Source organism: Microtus ochrogaster, unplaced genomic scaffold (assembly GCF_000317375.1).
Source record: "Microtus ochrogaster isolate Prairie Vole_2 unplaced genomic scaffold, MicOch1.0 UNK59, whole genome shotgun sequence".
Classification (NCBI taxonomy): domain Eukaryota; kingdom Metazoa; phylum Chordata; class Mammalia; order Rodentia; family Cricetidae; genus Microtus; species Microtus ochrogaster.
The window spans coordinates 2,223,108-2,245,539 of NW_004949157.1; the positions used below are offsets into that span (position 1 = coordinate 2,223,108).

Below are 22,432 nucleotides of genomic sequence, written 5' to 3' on the forward strand. Positions count from 1 at the left end.
AGCACACCTTGGGGTGCTACACACATTATTAGAAATGGGCTAGTCCAGGTGCGAGAGTTAGCCGAGAAAAGGCTAGATATAATGGGCCAAGCAGTGTTTAAAAGAATACAATTTGTGTGTTGTTATTTCGGGGTATAAGCTAGCCAGGCAGCCAAGAACGGGGCTGTGGGAAGAGGCTCACAGCCCTTACTACAGGGAGGGGCAAAAGTTCTGAAATATAGGTATGGGAGCAATTTTAATTCATGCTGAGTCTTTATTATGTATTCATTCATTCGCTTACTCATTCATTCAATAAATATTTAAAGACCATCTACTATGTTCCAGACATTGGTGACACAAGCAGGTTTTTTTTTTCTTGTTAAGTTTACATTCTAGAGAAAAAAAAAGACTAATAACTTGCCTGGTATTTTCAAGACATGGCAAAGCTAGGCAGTGAAATTTAGCATGTAAGATGGAAGGGATAAAAGGTATCAGATTATGTAGAATACTTGAATAAATAATAACTTTAGATTTTACCAAAGAAATTTTATGTGGGACCCATTGGTGTGTTTTGAATGGCAGAGTGACAGATATTACACATAAGCAGGAGTATTGTTTTGTCTGGTAAATTAACAAAAAGAAGATTAAAACGGTTCCAGGAAACCAGGGGAAAGAATGAAACTTGGAGAATGTGCATTTAGTAAGAAATAGATTCTCAACTCTGGAAGAATTTGGTATGTGATTGGGTCTGAGTGAAATCTAAGTCAAAATGACACAGTTTGCACAACTCAGGTCATTAAGACCAGAGAGGTAAGAGAAGGATCATAATTAGGGCTAAACTGTCTTGCAAGGGGGAATTTCAAAATCAAGGCATCAGAGTGAGACTGATTGAGACAACACATCAAGAAGGAAAAATCCCAGCGAGAGCTGTAGGGTACAACTCAACCTCAGAAATAAAAAATAAAAAAGAAGACAAAGCCATAACATATCCAAGTAGTGAGGAAATACCAAACATTTCATCTCCCTAAAGTACAAGGGCGAGGAAGACATGTTTCTGCCTAGATAGTAGTAACAGTCCAGTGAATAAATGTAAATAAATAATTCTAGTGCCTTGTATATGGCAGTAAAATAGTAAGCATTTTATTTAGTAAATAGTAAGCATTCAGTACCTGATGCATAAGCAGTGCAAAAAAGGAAACAGGAAGTATGTGCAGAAGTCTGTAAGAGCACATACACAAAGTTATTCCCAAGGGGTGTGAGGAGAATCACAAGAGTTTTCATGACCCTGGAAATGGTGGCACATGCCATTACTCCCAGCACTGGGGTGGCAAGGTCAAACAGATTATTGTGAATTTGAGGCCAGCCAAGGTTAATTAGTGAGACCCTGTCTCAAAAGAAAATTTTTAAATAAAATTTTAATGCTAACGGTGGGGAACAGGTTTACAGTCTAGTAGCATCTCTGTAAATGTACAAGTTATACACGAATGGTATCTATTATGTGGCAGGCTTGGTGATGCATGCCTTTTATCCCAGCACTCTAGAAGTGGAGAAAGAAGGATAGGGAATCCAATAACAGCCCCTACTACATACTGCGTTCTGGCGAGCCTGCCCTACAAGACAATCTGTCCTTAAAAACACTATCTTAAACTATTAACGATATATCAAACATTACAATTGATTTCTAGAGGAATGAGAGAGGCGAACAAGAAGAATGAATACAAATAACACACAATAATATGAAGAAAAGAGGGACCATGTAAAAACTAATAAGAGTATGCTGAGAATTGAATGAAAAGTTCACTCAGATATTTGCATTTGAAATGAAATAACTAAACACTCAGGCTCTATGTGGAAACTTTAAGGGCAAAGAGAAGTATGTAAAATGGCATGAAGTCATGAAACTGTGTCATGGGACAGTGACATTTGTGAAGTATGACATGTTTGAAAGCCCTTGGCAAATTGCAGATGTTACACATGGAAGATTTCACTACACTGGAGTTAAAGTTAATGTTATGCTCCCACCTAGCCTATGGTGAGATTTGTTTCCAGCCCTACTGGATTCTTAATAGACTGTGGCTACTCCAAAGACTCCAGTTCAATGGATCATTTCTGTATACTGTGGCCTCAAGGAATATGGCCCTTGATCCACTGCCTTAAAGCTGGAGTTCCAACAGCATTAACATTGTTCTGGCTAAGGCAGGCTGGGAACTGGAAGCCCAACGTGCCTTTCATTCTAAGGCTAGTACATCACCCTTCTTCTCTTAGTCTTACAAATAAGTCTTCCCTGTCACATTCCAGCTGAAACCATCCTGCTTCTGTGGTTACCTCTCCCACACCACAGACAGGTTCATATCCAACTACAAAAAGGTACATCCACACGTTGTAGAGCCCATTGTAGCTGCAATTCCACATTTAAATTTTTACTTAGTGTGTGTGATTGTGAGCATGTGTGTGTGTGTGTGTGTGTGTGTGTGTGTGTGTGTGCGTTCTTGTGTTTGAGTATAGCCATACACATATACCACAGCACAAGTGCAGAGGTCAGAGAGTAACCTCCAGTGTCAGTCCTTGCCTTCTACCTAGTGATAGGGTTTCTCTTTTTTTGGTCGTAGCTGTGGATTTCTGGGGACTCAACTCTGAGTGAGTGCTTAGATTATATACAGTTTGGGTGTATACAGGCACTGCTAAGGCCAGATTTATATGGATTCTAAGGTTTCAAAAATTAAGAATTTTGTGCTTGCAGGACAAATGCTTTAATCACTGGAGCCATTTTTCCAGACCCACATTTAGATGAGCAAAATTAAATTTTTGTCATCTAGTCCTGTAAATTCCAATTTCAACGATGACCTTTTTTTTGCCTCATCGTGACTCAAGTAGCACTTAACACAGTGCTTGGCACATGATAGACGTTCAATGAACTTCACAGTTGGATGCAAGCCTTCTAGATTAAGGGAACATGGGTCAGGCTGGATACAAGCCCAGTACAGAGGCCAGAAGAAAAAGCTTAGACTTGGTTCTACCTGGAAAGGGCACAGAGACATACTTAGACAGGTGACATAATTGCCTTACTGATGCTCACCCTCTGGTACTGAGCACACATAGAAGAGATAGAAGCAAACTAAGGAAATTAGCAAGTGTTTAACACATTTTTTTCTCTCTCTCCTTTATTTCAAATGCCAAGAATGAAAATAAAGTGTGTGGGCCAGCAGTGTCTGAATTGCTGAACACTTCCTGAACTCCTGATACACCTCACTGCCCCTCAAAAACTACAAGATGTATAGCAGTTAACTTTGCCTTCCAGTTGTGTGGGTCTCAGAAGTCAGTGTCAATGTGGTTCCCATTGTTCTAGATCAAAGTGTGCTGAGATTGAGTTTATCACTTTTCTTCACCGCCCCTCCTGTTCCGACCTCCATCTCAATCAGGTCAATGCTACAGTGTAGAAAAATCTACCCAAAGCCCGTCCGGTCCTCCCGGGCCCCGTTTTCGACACCTGGAGGCTTTATCCCACGGCCTCGCTTCATCAACTACAGAAAGGGTCTCTAGTCCCAACCAGGTGACCAGAGACAGCGCGACCTGTCACCACCCTTTGCGCTTTCCCGCCTTTCAGCAAGGGAGCCCGCCACCACAAGGTCCGCCCTGTTACCCAGGGCAGGTTCCCAGGAGGGCGCATGCGCGTGCTCGCCCCCCCCCCCGGGGGTGAGGGCGGAGCCTTGGGGGCCGAGCCCACTGGGGGCGGGGCGTCTCGGGCCACGTGACATCGCTTGACTGTTTACACGAGGCGCGGGCAGAGCCTCGGCCTCAGTCAGGCGCTAGGCAGCGTTTCGGTTTCACTTCCGGTGAGGGGCCGCGCCTGAGAGGGCGGGCAGAGAAGCCAACGGACGGCGAGCGCGGGCGGTGGCAGTGACGGCGGCGCCGCTGCCGGGGGGCGTGCGGGAACGCGGCGGCGGCGGCTGGGCCTCGAGCGCCTGCAACCCACCTCTCGGAGGCGGGCTCCCGGCGCGAGGACGGACGAGAAGATGGAGGAGCTGGTGGTGGAAGTGCGGGGCTCTAATGGCGCTTTCTACAAGGTAACCGGCTACCGGACAGGCCCGGTCCTCGGCCTCCTTTCCTCCCTTGTGTCCCGGGCGGCGGCGGCAGGCCCCGCGGGCGCGGCGGGTGCGGTGGACTGGGGGTGGAGGGAAGCAGCGGACTCGGGGCCTGTAGCCATCCTCCGCTCTCCGACTCCCGCCGCCCCAGGCCCCGGCGCCAAGTGGAAGGCGAAGGAGCGCGGGGAGCTGAGGGCCTTTCGGTGACCGAGCTCGGTCAGCGAAGCGGGAACAGGCGATCCGGCCCTGCGGCCGGTACCGCGTGGGGTGGCAGCGGCTTAGTCCTGCTTTCCCAAATGATCCTCGCAGAGGGCTCCGGGCCTGACACTCGGGGAGCCGGGCGGGAGCCGGGCGCCTCGCCTGGACAGCTGCTGAAGTCTGGCTCCTGCTCTTCGCTCCGCGCTCCAGACTTTGGAGAGCTCCCCTGTTCAGGGCGAGGTGTGTGGAGCGAGGAAGAAGGGGTAGTCAACTGGGAGTCACAATGGCAACTGATTTTTACTGGCCTCGCTTTGTGAATTCCGAGGGAGGTTATTAGACCTAAAAGTTTCTGGAAGACCGTGACATCTGAGAGAGCCATTAACGACGCCGGCCTCCTAGCCTCTTTCTTACTGGGAGAAATTCAGGGCTGCCCATGGGTCCGCTTTTGGAAATATTAACAAGTCTGCTTACTTAAAATTTTTCTCTGTGTTTAAGTTCTCAAGGACCCGAATGTGTGCTACAGAACTTAAGGAAATTAACTTGGACTATACGATTGCTAGTGAATTTTACCAAGACTGTTTGGAATATTTGTTCTGTGCTCAAAGCAAAAGGCGTGTATTCGCTTTGACTTTTGCCATGTTGCACTGGACCATATTATTGAGGTTTGAATCAGGCGTTCATGGAATTGAATTACTGAGAGTTTTTATACCATTGAATATCAGGTAACATCGTATGTTTTAGAAGGAACCTTAAAATATTTCTATGTAGCTGTGGTGTGATTGTTGATACTGCATAATGTAGACCTAGCAATATTATAAATTCTCCTTTCTTGAATGTTTATAACCTCTGTAAGGCCCCACCTCGCTAGATATTTTAGCAACGGGAGGCGCACATGGAAGGGAGCATGGAAAATAGCTATTACCATTATCCAGCATTTTTAAATTTATTGTGGAATAACTTGGACATTTCAAATGACATACTTGAGTAGACTCAGGTAAATTTAATAAATTATGCTTTTACCAAGTTTATGAAGACATTTAGAGAAAGATAACTTTCATGAATGAGGAAGACTTGTAAAATACTAATTTATAGCAAAAAAATCCTTTTGTTGTATTTGTAGAAGGAGACATAAATAACACAGCATTTATGTTATTAATTTTACCGGTGTATTTATTTTCGATTTGCTGTAATAAATTTTTCCAGTTAGTTTTGGTTAGTTTGCATTCCATTTCTAGATTTTAGAGTGACAGTTTTTCTTGCTAGAGTTGGGGCACGGAGACACAGATGAGCAAGGGATAATAGTTAAGTAGTATTTTTGTTCATCTCTAATACCAGCTTAGATTTGAGTCCACTGTTAGTGGCTTTTAATGAAGTTGGCTTGCCATCGAAGACAAGTAGCCCATCTTACTCTTGAAGGATTTATTGGCTCCAGTAATTTTGTTTGCAAACTGACTAATATTTTTAAGTACTCTGTTTTTGCTATTCCCTTGCTGTTTTCTTGGCTTTGTTTTTCAGTGACATCTTAATTTGGAGGTGAACAAAAAGGAATGGATTATGGATTATCCTTTTATTCCTTGAGGCGAAATGTAATACTTTGAAAAAAATGTATGTTGAGGAATTGCTATTGTGTTTAAGTTTTATTTTTAAAAAATCATTTCAACTGGTCTGTATTAAGGGAAGGATATTATTGTCTGTACGAAATAGGTTTAAATTTTACATCACTTAAAATATTGGCTGTGAGCAGAAAAAGTAAAGTGGAAGCATGCTAAGCTGCTTTCTAGTGAAATAGATGACAGAGAAATAACAACCATTAAAGAAAAACTGAAGAGTTCGTTCATTAAATTGAGAGAAATAAAAATTTAAAGCCAAACAAGTCAGATTCAGTATAATTGAATTCAGTTTTGATTTGCTTACCAGTACTACGGTATTCTGGAAGATAGTTGCACATTAAGTTTGCCAAATAACTTTGTAGAACATGCTAGAAAGGATTTGATTCTTTCTCTAAAAGATTCTAAATCCACAAAATATGCTTCTCACATGCTAAGTGCCAACGAGCTCTTTTTGTTTTTTGTTTTTTTTTTTCAGTGTTTAAACTTTTATTAGATTTATTTGGGACTGTGTGAGGTGGTAGGTGCCTGTGTCCATCCCATGTCACACTTGTGTAGTTCAGAGGACAACTTACAGAGGTTGGCTGTCTCTCTCCATCATATGGCTACTGGGGATGGAACTCAGGTCTGCAAGCCTTTACCTGGTGAGCTCTCTCAGGACCAGCTCCCACCCCCCTTTGGTGTTTATTTTTAAAGTTGGAAGTTAGATTTAGTAATCATTAGAACTTCTACTTTTAAGCTGTGGTATTTCTTTAACCTAGTAAAAGTTGGTCACATTTACCAGTTTTTGAGCCCTTCAGGCATGTTATTTAAAATATGAAGACACTTTGATTTCTATCTCTCATGATCTTTACAATCTTTAAATCAGCAATGTTGCAATATATCTTTATTCTAGGAGCCTCTACCCCTATGTAGTTTTTGTTTATTACAGTTTTGTTGTGTTGAGAATGATAAATTAACTTCACTTTAGATGTAGAATGGGTACCATTCAGATGGGAAACTACTCTCTATACAAATATTTCTAAGGTTTATATTCTAGTATGAAAATTAACAAATCATGTTGGGACATAAGATACAAAACTTTTTAAAAATAATTTAGCTTTATTTTATGGTCGTTGGTGTGAAGGTATCAGATCCCCTAGAACAAGAGTATAGACAGTTCTGAGCAACCATGTGATCCTGGGAAATGAGCCTGGGTCCTCTGCAAGAGCAACCAGTGCTCTTAACCTTGCTGAGCTTTATCTCTCCAGCCCAATACAAAAGTTTTTAATTTCAAATTATAATGGCTAATATCTAATTTATTATCTGTAATTATATAAATATTGTCATATTATACTTAAATATCTTAGTTTTAAGCTTAGCATCTGAGAAAAGACTACCATTAACAAAGTATTGTTACCGTAGGTAGTACTTTACTATGTGCAGTACAGTCAAGACCCTTTTAATGCCAGGCATGGTGGCACACATCTGTAATCCCAGCACTTAGTATGCAGAGGCTGGTGGATCTCTAAGTTCCATGCCAGGCAGGAATACATAGTGAAACCATGTCTTTTTTTTTTTTAGGTTTTTTTAAAGTCATTAGGGCCCAGCATGTGATTTTAGCTACATTGATAGAAATCAGTGTATTATCACAAGTTAACTTTCACAAGCTTTAGAAATTTATAAACCTGCATAAAGTGCAAATATTCTCGCATTCATAGTTTTCTCTGACAGCCAGAAAACTTTGAGTATTGATGTTACTTTGAATGTTGAAAAAAATGAATGCTGTAAATTGCCACATTTTATCTTCCCAAATCTACATACTCTTTGTAAGATTTAATGTCTTTGTGGATGCAATGCAACATCTTGGAAATGTGCATTTTCCAACTCCTACTCCCATTCTGAAAATCTCAAAATGTTAATTATGTGCAAAATCCAACAGTGAATCCAATTTGGGAGTTCAGAGTCTGGCCCATTCTGGGAGATGATTGCTATCATGGTTATGGTCATAGTTACCAGGTATGGAGTGCTAAGCACTGCTTTGCCTCGATTACTTGTCCCACTGTTTTCATTTTCATAAGGATGTAGATGTATAGGGAGATGAAATAATTACTAATGCTGTCAGGGTGCTGAAAGTTTAGGATCTGGGATTTGAAATCAGACTTTTGACATGAAACGATGAGATTTAGCTTGAAAAAAATTGATTCTATTTCCTGCCCACTTTTCATTTTTATTATCTTTGCTCATATTTGTTATTACGACGTTGCTTAAGCATCCCATAACTAGTTTTTCTACAGTGAATTTTAACTGTGAACACAAAGATGTCATAAATCTCCAGTTTATGTATCAGTTTTCTTTTTTATTAACCCTTCTAGTTTAAAAATATCCTGTAATTTTTTTCTATAAATTCTTATTAAGGAAAGATGAAGTTACAAATCTTTAACCCTGCTGTGACATTTCCTTTTTTTTTTTTTATTTACTCATGGAGCTCACTAAACCTGAAAAACTGTGTAACTTAATATAAACAGTATATAAATATCAGGAAAACAAGTCAGTGGATACTGTTTTCTTTGTTCTTATGTTGTCTTTAGTCAGGGTGAATTAAATTTTTCTTAGAATTTGTGGAAGAACTGTTGCTAAGTTTTATTGTTCATTCCTTTACATTGCTAGTGCCTACATGTGAAGGGGGGAGAATAAAAACTCAATGCATTTATGAAACCTTGGGTTTGAATTGTACATTTTAAATGCCCCTGTACTATTTCCTAGGAGGGTTATTTTAAAATGCTGTTAAGCTTTCTCTGTATTACACATTCTGTTACATTTCTTTACTGATAATGTAACATTTAAGTGGAAGAGGGTTGGCTACATTGAAACTTATAAAATGACCTCTGGTGACCAGTTCTTTCCTGTTTAAGATACTGTGTTATCTTTTACTTTATTTTATATGTATGGGTGTTTTGGTAGGTGCTGGGAATCGAACCAGGATTCTCTGGAAGAGCAGCCAGTGCTCTTCATGGAGCCATTTTTCTAACCCCTAGTATGACTTTTTCACACATCTTGAAACTTTCGATGTGTAAGGGAGTCAGGGGGAATAAAGTTTACCCAAATAGGGCTGAGCTTTCTGTCTTTCATGCAAAAATTTAATAAAGCAGTATTTGAACTAGATAGTTCTGGCTATGATGTTGTAAACTTTCCCCTTTACTCTGGTAAACAACCTTAGTGTATTTTATTACTTTTTCCAAACCCTAAAGTCTTCTGTCACTTTTTTCTTTTTCCTAGAGTCAAAGTAGCCTTTTAATATTTAGTAACTTTGTGGAAAGATCCCTTTCTTTTTCTGTATTATTTTTAAGCCACTATTTGACCTTTAAGACTTTCATTTATTTTTCCAAATAGCAGTCTGTAGATCCTGTCATGATTATGAGTGGTTAATTCTCATCTCTCCTTAGGGAAAACATTAGCACTATTGAGTGACTGACATCCTGTGGAGAACCTCAGTCTTTAGTCATGCCCTTAAGAACTTCTGGTTTGATAGCCCCATTAAAGCCTTTGTTTTAAAGTATGGGGGAGAATTTAACATTCTGAAATACAAAGGCATTTATGGTTCAATATCTTTTATGAAAATTACATATGTGAATAATTTCATTACAAATTTAAAAAGCTAGTTTGGGTCCTTTAAAAATGAGGTTCCCTGATATGATAGAGCCAACTAAGATTTTGAGCCTATATTTAATTCACAATAAAATTCAACCTCTTAAGTTCTCTGATTTGAGTAATAGCCCTACCTGTCAGATGCAGTGAAACACTTCAGGCATTCATCCCATATGCCTTTGAATATATCGCAGAAATCCTATCATCCTGTAGTTTTTACAAACACCAACATAGCATGATAGTATAGAATCTCAGCAAAATGGAGCTTTCCAAGTTGGTTTCTGGCTTTCTAGAGGAACCTAGTAAATTAATTAAGAGAGAGGCAGATATAAAAAGCATTGTTGGAAGAATTATGATGAAAACACATAGGGATATGCGGAACCTGTGGAGGGAAGGTTTGCTAAAAGACCTTAGAACTGGCAGGATATATTTATTGTCCTTAGTGTGAGTGAGTGTGTGTGCAGGCCAGAGTCCATTGCTGAAATTCCTTTATTCTGCCTAGTAATGCAGCAATCAGAAGGTATTAATCCCTTCTATATGCAAACAATGGCCAAAAATGACTGATTTTGAAACAATCATGCAAATATCTATACATAGATAAGTCTCATTAACTCAGAGGCACTGGCCCTGTGGGAATGTGATGATTACTCAAACAATTTCTGACACTTCACCCAGAATTAAATTCAAGGACTGTGAAAACATTTTTTTTCCATTTTTTCCTTTCTCTCTTTATCAGTTATACCATTTACAGCTCTCCTTTGAGAGAATACTTCATTTTTTAGGAAATAGGCAAATGTACTGAATGCATATGATTAAACTGAATAATAACTTAGCCAAGTAGGGAGAAAAGAAAATACAGCCATATAGTCATAAGACTGACTTTTAAAGAGTGCTTTTATGGTTGATTTGAAAACTTTTAACACTTGTAAATGTTTTAAATAAGTAGGATTTGCTACAATAGCCACTGAGCTATCCCTAGCTTTTAAACACTCAAAATGTGACAGGTGAATGGATTACTGAATTTAGTTGTAATTAATTTTAATGTAGATTACATCTAGTTATCACAGACTGCATAGTTTTAGGCAAAGACTGCTTTGCAAAGGACAGTCCTTCACCCAGCAGTACCAAAGTTCAGTTTGCTGACTAAAGAATTTAACATTTTCAGTATATAATGCACTGTAAAGACCTAGTGTTGTTGTGCTGTTGCCAAGGCATGTAAACATCACACAACTTTCAACAAGGGTGAGGAAGCAATTACATTTTCTTAGTAAATGAAGGACAAAGGAAGTCTTGGTTTTAGTTGGGAGTCTAGTAATCTCCCCCAGAAATAATAATATTAACTTGATATTAGCTATTGTGTGAGGACAAAGGATACATGGCATATAATGGCTATCCTTTCCCTTCTCCAAAGTTTTATTCTGTAGTGCAAAAACATCAAGAAATTGAGTGAACAATTCTCACAACTTTTAATTCAAAATCAGTCACCTTTGTTGTTAAATATTAGAACACTTGAAGCATGCTTGCTTATGAAATAGTGTACATTCTAAAGTATGTTGAGTGGTATTGAACTATAGTTGTTAAAATGTGCTATAGAAATTTTAATAAATAAATCTGGGAAATAAGCAAGATCAGATAGGTGGGAAGAAAATTTGGGTTTCTTATCATTTAAACCTGTAACTATATGGGTGTGTGTGGGTGTGTGTGTGGGTGTGTGTTGCTTGCTTCCTGCAGCTTTTTGGCCTCATTCCACATTCCTGTAATTTCCAACTGTCTGGAGTCTCCATTGTATCTTTGGCTTCACATTATCGTTCAGGGGTTCCTTATAGGGATTTATCCCTGGTACACATATTGCTTGCTTGGCCTCTAGTATTTCTTTTGCGATTTGGCTTGAAATTTCCATAATCTTTATTATACCTTTAAAAGCAGGTGAATCACCAAGGTGTGCTGCCAAGGCCATATTGGTGAAATGAACCCTAGGGAAATAACTTTCTCTGTTACTCAGTGTCGGCAGGGTTCTTTGGTGCTGCTGTCTTCTCAAAGGAACATTTATTGCTTGATTTGTAGCTATCCACCCTACTCCCATACAAATACATCATGGGTTAAATCCTGTTCTTTCTTATAGTGGTATATTATTTGTATTTTGATAAACATATCTTGCCTAAAGACCAGAGGCAAAGATAAAGCCACTAGAGGTCAGGCAGTGGTGACACACACCTTTAATCCCAGGATTTGGGAGACAGAATCAGAAAGATCTCTGTGAGTTCAAGACTACTTTGGGCTATACAAGATCAATGCAGAAACAAATCATCCAGGTGGTGGCTCACACCTTTAATCGCAGCACTAGAAGAAATATAAACTGGGAGGAGAGAGAGGCTTACTTTACAATCACCCAGCCTTGGTAGAGGTGAGCCATCTCTAATGGCTTGACTGCTTTGCTTTTCTGGTTTTTGGGTTGAACCCCAATATATGACTCTGGGTTTTTATTATTCGTACTACACTTCTTTCATTGTCTCAGCTTTCTTATTGATGACTTATTCCAGTCTCAAGATGCTTTTCATTGTCTACACTTTTATTCTTGCTTCTTCATCCTCCACTGACCTTTTTAATTCTTCCTTATACTTTAAGAGTCAGTAGATGCCTCACCTTTCCAGTATATCTTCCTTACCAAAGTAATATAGCACTGCCAACAAACAGATCTTTTACTCAGGCTGTGAGAGGAACATATTAGGCACCAGTTCACTTAATAGACATTCATTGAGTTCATTCTAAGTATTTCCAAGATAATAGTGCATAAACTAAATTTAACTTAGTTATACTTTCATTCTTACTTGAAACGTAAAAAGCAAATAGAAAATAAGTACAAAAGGGAAAAGAACAATACAGCACTCATGGAGAAGTTACAGCTTATCTTTACTGCTAGGCATGTGGTTCTAGAGTAAGCTTTTTAATTTTTAAAAATGTAGCCTAAAGTGCACCTTATTCAACAGTGAATTGTATTGTCCAATGTAACTATCTCTTTGAGTTTCTAAAGTCTGAGGCAATTTTTCTTATTTAATGTTGTAACTGTCTGTGTATTACTAAACCCTAATATATAGTACCTGGCAAAATAAATATGGTGAATAAGTGAACATCAGAAACTGATTTTTCAATCAAAGATCCATTTTATTCCATATTTTATTTTGTTTTGTGTGGTTTTTTTGTTTTTGATTTTCAAGACAGGGTTTCTCTGTGTAGCTCTGACTCTCCTGAAACTTGCTCTGTAGACAAGACTGACTTCAAACTCAGAACTCAGAGATCCACCTGCCTCTGTCTCCTAAGTGCTGGGATTAAAGGCATGCACCACCACAAACTGGGACTCATTTTATTCTTAAATATCTCTAAAATTTACCTTAAAAGTTTTCTTATAAGTTAATTTGTTGTATTTTACTTCCAGGCATTTGTAAAAGATGTTCATGAAGATTCAATAACAGTTGCTTTTGAAAACAAGTAAGTTTCTCACTCTATAATCTTAATGTTGAAGACAGAATGCTTTATACCCATTCTTTTTTTTTCTCGTTTTCTTAAAAATGAAGTCTGGTTTGAGTGTCTTTCCTATTACCAAACAAGAAGTTCTGAAAGAGCTCAGTATTAAATCAATAAAAGGCTCTCTCCTGCTGCTAATGTATGTCTTCAGAGTTGCTTAATGTATAATCTTGATCCTTTATATTTATTTGATTATGAAAAAAGGCACATTCTTCTCTACTGTTAGCTGAGAGTTTAAATAGGAGGAATATTTGTAATTTTATTAAAAATTGAAAATATAGGATGTTTGCAAGAAAAAAATGGTTGTAGTTTTATAGTATTTTTTAATTATACAGTTTGTTTTACCAGGAAAAATTATGTTTCTACTTTAGGTTATTTTTATTTTTTTCATAAATTTGAATCAATAATAGTAACAGGTAATCTTTACTGCTTTCTGTTTCTAGATCATAAAACAATACTTAAAGATCTAGGTATATGGGCTGTGTGTAAAAGTCAATAGTATAGATATTTTATTGGGGAAAAATCTATTAACTAAACTTGAGTACTAATAAAGGCCTTTTTTTTTAAGTAGTAGTTGCCACTTGAGACACTGAAGTCATAAATTTGGTGCTCATACTAGGATTTTGCTAACTGTGGATAGTGACATAGAATTTTTTTGGAACCACGGCAATTAAGTACATCCAAATCAGGCTACAATAATCTTAAAAATCTGTAGATAATAACGTAGTATAGTGATTGTTTAGAATTTATTAGGGGGTGAGAGGGAGGCTAAAGTATAGAAGACTTTCTGTTGTAGTGATAAAAATGTTCCTACAGTTCACTAACAATAATTGTATATATATGAAAATATACTAAACCCTATTGAATTGTACATTTAAATTGGTGAATTGTGTGGTTTATAAATTATATCTCAGTAAATCTCCCAAAATGCAGTCTGTGGCACAGAGACACAAATGCCTTGATTTTAAAATATTAAGAGTAGATCTGCAATTCACTGTCTAGAAAAATCTGAAATTAGACTATAAACACAGTACTTTTAGCTAGGAACAGGGCAAAGTAGTAGCCTTTGATGCTTGCTATACATTTAGAAGGACATAGATGATTGAGAATAATCAACCAAGTTCCATGCTCTAAACTAATGATGTTAGTCTACACTACAAGTTTAAATAATAGAATACCTTTCTCTGAATGCCTAAAGACAAAAGTTCCATAATTGCCTTTTTACTTTTTTAAGGATCCATCATTACACAATAGACAACTATAATACCATACCTCTACTGAAGGAACCATTGATAATTTGGAGGATAATCTTTTTGTAATTAAACTCTTTATTACTTTTACTGTGTGCATGTATGTATATCTCTGTGTGTGTTCAGCATGAATACAGATGTTGATTGAGGCTAGAAGTATCATATCCCCTCTGAAACTGGAGTTAGAGGCAGTTGTAAGTTGCCCAACATGGGTGCTGAAAACTATCTCAGGTCCTCTGCAAGCAGCTAAGACATGCTTCCAGCCTTATTGTGTTTATACTTTTATCTGCTTATTTTCTTCATTAGTAAAACACTGTTTTCCAAAATGGACATTTGGGTTTACTGCTCTTAGTTTCTCCTGTGAACTATAAACTATTAAGTGGACTCTTTGTTCTTTTTTGTGTGTTTCTATTTTGGCTTTCCATCTACATTTAAAAAAGAGTGTGAAGGAAAAGAAAGGTTCATCAAGCATGAAGTAAAACACACATAGTATTTCAAAGAATAGGGTCCTTTCATTTAGGAAGAATAGCTTGTTTAGGGCACTTAGGTTTTAACCTTCCATATTTAACATTGAACAATAGATTTGAATCTCTATCTCTTTTTGTAAAGAATTAAAGTCATTGTGACTCCTTTGGAACCAAAAAATTTATATTTTGCATTGTATGCTTTTACAAGTGAAATTTACCAATCATTTTGTAACATGTTAAAAGTCACTATCAGGGGCTGGAGAGATGGCTCAGCGGTTAAGAGCATTGCCTGCTCTTCCAAAGGTCCTGAGTTCAATTCCCAGCAACCACATGGTAGCTCACAACCATCTGTAATGGGGTCTGGTGCCCTCTTCTGGCCTGCAGGCATACACACAGACAGAATATTGTATACATAATAAATAAATAAATATTTTTTAAAAAGTCACTATCAAAAGGTATAAAAAGAATGTTCTGTTTTATTTTAATTACATTTTTTCCAATATATTCTTTTTTTTTTTCTGAGACAGGGTTTCTCTGTAACTTTGGAGTCTGTCCTGGAACTTACTCTGTAGTCCAGACTGGCCAGGCTGGCCTTGAACACACAGAGATCTGCTGTCTCTGCCTCCCAAGTGCTGGGTTTAAAGGCGTGCACCATCACCACCCGGCCCCATGTATTCATTAGTCACAGAGAGGAGCCAGTTTAATTTCATCACTCATCGTATTTCCACATATTCTAAATTATTTTTCCTTTTATATAATAGTTCTTCTTTATAAACAGAAAGAAAGATAAATTAGTATTCCTTAATTGTGTTGTACTAAAATGTCCTTTGTCAAAATATAGGCATTTTATGAGGCTGAAAAGGTTACTCAGCAGTTAAGGATGCTTGCTGTTCTTACAGAGGAAATTCAGTTCCCAGCACCTGAAACTCTAGTTCTAGAGGATCTGTTACTCTTTTCTGGCCTTTATCCATTTACATGCACAGATACACAGGTGTATATATAAGCACAGAAAATTTTAAATAAATCTAAAAATATATATGTGTTATATATGTTTTACACAGAACAGATCTCAGTTTCTTTCAAGAAAATTGACTGCTCCAGTGATTGAATCATTCAGTATCTTTATAAAATTGTTGCTTAGTATTTTGTCTTTGCAAGGAAAAGCAAAATAAAGAAATGGCATCTTAAAGCTATTCCGTATTATTTTAAGTTTAAGAAATGTAGGCAATTTAATTGAACTCCTGTAGGCTGTCTCCATTGGGTTTCTGTGGTTTAGGAGAACCCCCACCAACCCAGTCCATGCTGATACATCATACCGATCAGCATCCAGCTACCTGTGGCAAGAATTGACCACCTCGTGGGATCTAAAATTTAAAGGGGGAAAAGTGAGTTGAGAATTGCTAATGTGCTGACTGCAATTTTGCTTGGGAAGTAGAGGACAGTGTCTGTGGTTGATGGAATGTGGTCATAATTATTTTGCAAGTAGATTACTAACAATTACCAATACTAATTTAAGCATCAAAAGAATTTCTACTGTGGACTTAGGCTTTAAAAGTCTTAGAGTTGAAATTTTTAGATGAAAAACATTTTGAATAATAGTTTTTATCTATTGTGTTTAAAGAAATTCTTTGTGGAAGCACAGGCTGCTATGCTGCATGTAGACTTTCTTAAAATGTCTGTACAATGCCATTATGCACCACTCAGCAAAAACTGGCCATTAGAAGGCATTTGCTTCTTTAAAACAAGAAAGAGTCACATTTAACCAAAGTTAATTGCAACATGGTCACTGTTTCCATTAAACATCAGAAGCATATCAAATAATGATATTTTGTTTATTTGCAGCTGGCAGACAGACAGACAGATTCCATTCCATGATGTGAGATTCCCACCACCTGTAGGTTATAATAAAGATATAAATGAAAGTGATGAAGTTGAGGTGAGTTCCCCCAGCCATGACATAACTAAGGACTGAAGGCATCTGTGTATTTAATTTTCTTGGATTTTTAAAATATATCTTACTTTTAACGGTATTTGAACCACCTTGAGAGATAGAGTTGAAGTGGGCATAATTCTTATGAGTATCCCTTTTAGTTAATGATTTGAAATGTTATATGGTACTTATATTTGACTATTTCAGCAACACTCACGGATTATCTTGCCACTGTCTCAAGTTCGTTTGTTCATTATTAAACGCTTGTCCCCATCTCTAAATCTTTGTTTAGATAATACTTTTTTTCACTTCTTATTAAGCCCACTTTTTAAACAAAACGAATTTGTAAAAATAGGTTTACAAAGGAAAGTAATAGTTCTAAACAAGGCAAGATGATGATGTATGTCTATAAGCCTAGCACTTAGGAGGTGCAGACTGGCAGTTTAGGAGTTCTTAGTTTGTTGTCGCCTGTATATTAAGTTAGAGGTCAGCTCTACGTACATGAGATCCTTACCTCCAAAAACAAATTTAAGAAGTAATTCTAGAGCCAGATGTGGTGGCACATGCCTTTAATAACAGCACTCAAAAGACAGAGGCAGTGGGCTTCTATGAGTTCAAGGCCCACTAGATCTATATAGTGAGTTCTACAACAGCCAAGTCTATGGAGATAGACCCTGTCTCAAAAAACAAATAAACAAAAAGAAATAGTTCTATTTAATAGTCTAGTAACCTAAAATTTACTTTAGTAGTCAAGTAGTCATGAATCTGGTATATATTTTTCAAACCTGTATCTTTTTAGATCACATTTATAGCCCAAATGTTCTTTTACAGAACATACTGTGAACTACCTGCTCTTCTACCATTGAGCTCTTAGAATAAAAGGTGCTGTTGAGACTTGATCAAAATCATTGAATTTGTAATTCTCTACTAATTGAAAGTTGGTTTTGTATTATACTTTGCACTTATACTCTTATCTTACTGTTTTCATAGTCTCTTACCTCCTGCTTTACAGGCCTCATTTTGAGCTCATTTTTCTCTGCAGGACTTAGTAGAATGCCCCTTTTTTTGTAATTTCATGCATATTTGTAGTATGAAGAAAAGAAATAATAGATACTTGTTAGAGGTAAGCAAAATGAGGTTAGGTCCTAAAATGCTTCTTTTCTGGTCTGGATATGAGAGGCACATCCAAACAGGACAGTCTCCTGCTTTTTATGAGGTTACATTCTAGCTGGAATAGCTAATGTCCTGACAAGTGAAAATCAAATGAAGGGAGAGAAAGCTAAATGGAAGATAATGCCAGGGCAGTAGTGTTATTTCAGAGTCTAGCCAGAGAAGGTCTCTGAATGTCCAAACCTATGTTCTCTCTACAGTTTAAATGAAAAAATAGAATAACATATTTATTTGCCTAAAAATGTACTTAGTGTCTCCTAGGCTTGGCTTTTCATGAGATCTTTGTTGTAAATGGAGATGTTATTCAAACCTAAAGGTCTTCAGGTTGCTGATATGTCTCAGCAGATAAGGGTACTTGCTATACCAAGACTGTGATCTGAGTTAGATTCTTACATGGTAGAAGAAAAGAATGGACACCCTGGGGTTGTCCTCTGACCTCCACATGTGTACCCATATACTTACATCACCAAATAAACAATTGTGTATGTTCTTTTTCAAAAATATCTTCTGTCATCCTCCCTGTGGGCTGAAGGCTGTGTAAAAGCAAATGCCAGTTTATGTTTGTTTTTTTTTTTTTTTTTGTTTCTATGTCAAGACTTTGGAGGGGTAAAGAAAACCATTTTGTTTTTTTTTTTTTTGACATAGTTGCATTGCAGGTAAGGTACAGAGAGAAGCCTCATAAAACTTACCTATGGAGTTAATGAGATGGCACAGCCGGTCACGACACTTAAGGTTTTTTAACACTTATTTGCTAGTGTCTTCACAAAAGATTCCATGGTACACATTGCAACTGAACTTTGGAGTGGTTTTCTAAGAGATAATTATTAGAATTCTGTATGAGAGCCAGAAAGATAAAGATTGCCAGCATAGATTTGTTCTTTTTTATGAAGAAGATTGAGCCAGAAAAGCAAAGTAGCCTTCAGGAAAGATAAAATACAGGACCCTGGTGGCTGAGTGATCTCTGAACGTAGTTGTAACTGGTATCTGTAACTTTGCATTAGTTTTACTTATTAGAATAAAACAATGATATTTAAATGATTTCAGACACAATTTTGTAGCTCATTAAGTACTATAAAAGAAACCATGCTATGGATGCCAGCTTTTCTCCAGTTTCCATATTGAAAGTACTAAATATTACCGACATAGAGAAAAAAAGTAAGCAAAGTGCTTTTATCACTGAGTTCTCAGGCTGTTTACAACTAGATGTTCTTGTCTAGGTCAGTATATAGGAACAGTTTGGTTTGAAGACATGTGGCATATGATTTCAAAGCTGTAAGAAGTTTTCTTCAATGTGTGATGTATGCTGGTTTTGAATTGTATTAATCATAAATATCTGTTTTGTCATTTTTGTGTAGGTTTATTCAAGAGCAAATGAAAAAGAACCTTGCTGTTGGTGGTTAGCTAAAGTGAGGATGATAAAGGGTGAGGTAGGAAAATGCATAGTTGTTCATACTATTTACATTTTCTAAACCCAGGTACCACATTTTTATTTTGGTATCTATTTTTAATTGCGACTTAATTTTTAAGTCATTTTATGACAATGTCTTTATTATAGATTTACTAGATACTATGTGTTTTCATTGATTAAAAGTACCCCCTCCCCTGAGAGTTTATATTTCAAACTGACAGTAGGAGCTGGGCGTGGTGATCCATGCCCTTAATCCAGCACTCAGGTAGCTAAATCAGGAGGATCAGGGGTTCAAGGTCATCCTTGGCTGTGTAGTAATACTAAGTTAGCCTGGGCTATTAAGATTTTCTATCAAGAAAAAAAATAGGAAAAAGTACATTTTTCTATTCTTTTAAAAAATATAGCTAAGAATGACTTATTTTTATTTCTGTTAGTTTTATGTGATAGAATATGCAGCATGTGATGCTACATATAATGAAATTGTCACAATTGAGCGTCTACGATCTGTTAATCCCAACAAACCTGCTACAAAAGATACTTTTCATAAGATCAAATTGGAGGTGCCAGAAGATTTACGACAAATGTAAGTTGATATACAAAACATGCTATATGAAAACATTTTGGAAACCTGCAAGGGCATGTATTTTTACAAATGTACATGTAAATACACATATGCATATGTAAATACATATGTGTGTATATCTGGCTTACAAATTCAGAGTATTAATTTTAAAATAGAATGTTTTATGGTGATATGCAAGATATTTATCAGTATGGCTATAGGTTAGGGCCATTTCAGGTTCCCTATCCTCAGCTGCCCAAGGAACTAACTGGAGACATCACCCTAGAAACCTGGGAGCCCCTCTAGGTTCAAGTCTCTTGCCAACCCTAAGATGGCTCCCTTAATTAAGATACATACTTCCTTGCTCCCATATCCACCCTTCCTTTATCCCAACCATTCCATTTCCCCAAGTTCCCCCCATCCTCCCCTTCTCACTTTTCTCTCCCCATCTCCCCTTACCCCCATCCCACCCCACCCCCAAGATCCCAATTTTTTGCCCGGCAATCTTGTCTACTTCCCATATCCAGGAGGATAACTATATGTTTTTCTTTGGGTTCACCTTCTTATTTAGCTTCTTTAGGATCACAAATTAAAGATTCAGTGTCCTTTATTTATGGCTATCTACCAATTATGAGTGAGTACATCCCATGTTCATCTTTTTGGGTCTGGGTTACCTCACTCAGGATAGTGTTTTCTATTTCCATCCATTTGCATGCAAAATTCAAGAAGTCATTGTTTTTTACCGCTGAGTAGTACTCTTAATGTGTATATATTCCACACTTTCTTCATCCATTCTTCGATTGAAAGGCATCTAGGTTGTTTCCAGGTTCTGGCTATTACAAATAATGCTGCTATGAACATACTTGAACAAATGCTTTTGTAATATTATGGGGCATCACTTGGGTATATTCCCAAGAGTGGTATTGTTGGGTCCTGGAGGTAGAGACAGAGACCCACATTGGAGCACCAGAATGAGATCCCAAGTTCCCAATGAGGAGAAGAAGGAGGGAGAACATGAGCAAGGAAGTCAGGACCACGAGGGGTGCACCCACTCACTGAGACAGTGGGGCTGATCTATTGGGAGCACACCAAGGCCAGCTGGACTGGGACTGAAAAAGCATGGCATCAAACTGGACTCTCTGGACATGGTGGACAATGAGGGCTGATGAGAATCCAAGAAAAATAGCACTGGGTTTTGATCCTACTTCATGTTCTGGCTTTGTGGGAGCCTAGCCAGTTTAGATGCTCACCTTCCTAGATCTGGATGGAAGGGGGAGGACCTTGGACTTTCCACAGGGCAGGGAACCCTGACTGCTCTTTGGACTGGAGAGGGAGGGGGAGGGAAATGGCAGGCTGGGAGGAGACGGAAATTTTTTTTCTTTTTTCTTTTTTGTTTTTTGTTTATTTTTATTTTTTTTTTAGTTGTTGAAAAAGGAAAAAAAAATTCTGCCTCCTCCCAGTTTCCCATTTCCCTTCCCCTCCTCCCACACATCGTCCTCTCCCCCTTTTCCCCTTCCCCCCTTCATTCTCCCTCCCTCTTGAGAATGAAGAGCAGTCCAGATTCCCTGCCCTGCGGGAAGTCCAAGGTCCTCCCACTTCTATCCAGGTCCAGGAAGGTGAGCATCCAAACAGGCTAGGCTCCCACAAAGCCACTTCACGTATTAGGATTGAAACCTAGTGCCATTGTCCTTGGCTTCTCATCAGCCTTCATTGTCAGCCATGTTCAGAAAGTCCCGTTTCATCCCATGCTTATTGAGTCCCAGTCCCGCTGGCCTTGGTGAGCTCCCAATAGATCAGTTCCACTGTCACAGTGGGTGGGTGCACCCCTCATGATCCTGACTTCCTTGCTCATGTTCTCCCTCCTTCTGCTCCTCATTTGGATCTTAAGAGCTCAGTCCGGTGCTCCAATTTGGGTCTCTGTCTCTATCTCGATCCATCGCCAGATGAAGGTTCATATCCAGGCGGATGACTGTATGATTTTCTTTGGGTTCACCTTCTTATTTAGCTTCTTTAGGATCACAAATTAAAGACTCACTGTCCCTTATTTATGGCTACAAACCAATTATGAGTGAGTACATCCCATGTTCATCTTTTTGGGTCTGGGATACCTCACTCAGGATAGTGTTTTCTATTTCCATCCATTTGCATGCAAAATTCACGAAGTCATTGTTTTTTACCGCTGAGTAGTACTCTTAATGTGTATATATTCCATACTTTCTTCATCCATTCTTCGATTGAAGGGCATCTAGGTTGTTTCCAGATTCTGGCTATTACAAATAATGCTGCTATGAACATAGTTGAGCAAATGCTTTTGTCATATGATAGGGCATCACTTGGGTATATTCCCAAGAGTGGTATTGGTATTGCTGGGTCTTGGGGTAGGTTGATCCCAAATTTCCTGAGAAATCGCCACACTGATTTCCAAAGTGGTTGCACAAGTTTGCACTCCCACCAGCAATGGATGAGTGTGCCCCTTACTCCACAACCTCTCCAGCAAAGGCTATCATTGGTGTTTTTAATTTTAGCAATTCTGACAGGTGTAAGGTGGTATCTCAAAGTTGTTTTAATTTGCATTTCCCTGATCGCCAAGGAGGTTGAACATGACCTTAAGTGTCTTTCGGCCATTTGAA

The 22,432-nt window shown here is 38.1% G+C and overlaps 1 protein-coding gene across 10 annotated transcripts in view; it reads left to right on the plus strand.

Moving 5' to 3' along the window:
- The first annotated feature begins 3,750 nt into the window (after positions 1-3,750).
- Positions 3,751-22,432, plus strand: part of Fmr1 (fragile X mental retardation 1) — a 42,435-nt gene continuing 23,753 nt past the window's right edge. For 9 of the 10 annotated variants that reach the window (XM_005369746.2, XM_013354673.2, XM_026777354.1 and 6 more), the window contains exons 1-5: positions 3,751-4,043; positions 12,927-12,979; positions 16,575-16,668; positions 19,188-19,259; positions 19,675-19,823. In XM_005369746.2, the coding sequence (XP_005369803.1) occupies positions 3,993-4,043; positions 12,927-12,979; positions 16,575-16,668; positions 19,188-19,259; positions 19,675-19,823 (419 nt within the window). In that variant the 5' untranslated portion in view covers positions 3,751-3,992. Of the gene's footprint in view, positions 4,044-12,926; positions 12,980-16,034; positions 16,118-16,574; positions 16,669-19,187; positions 19,260-19,674; positions 19,824-22,432 lie in introns of those variants that run through there. The other variant, XM_026777356.1, reaches the window with a different exon arrangement.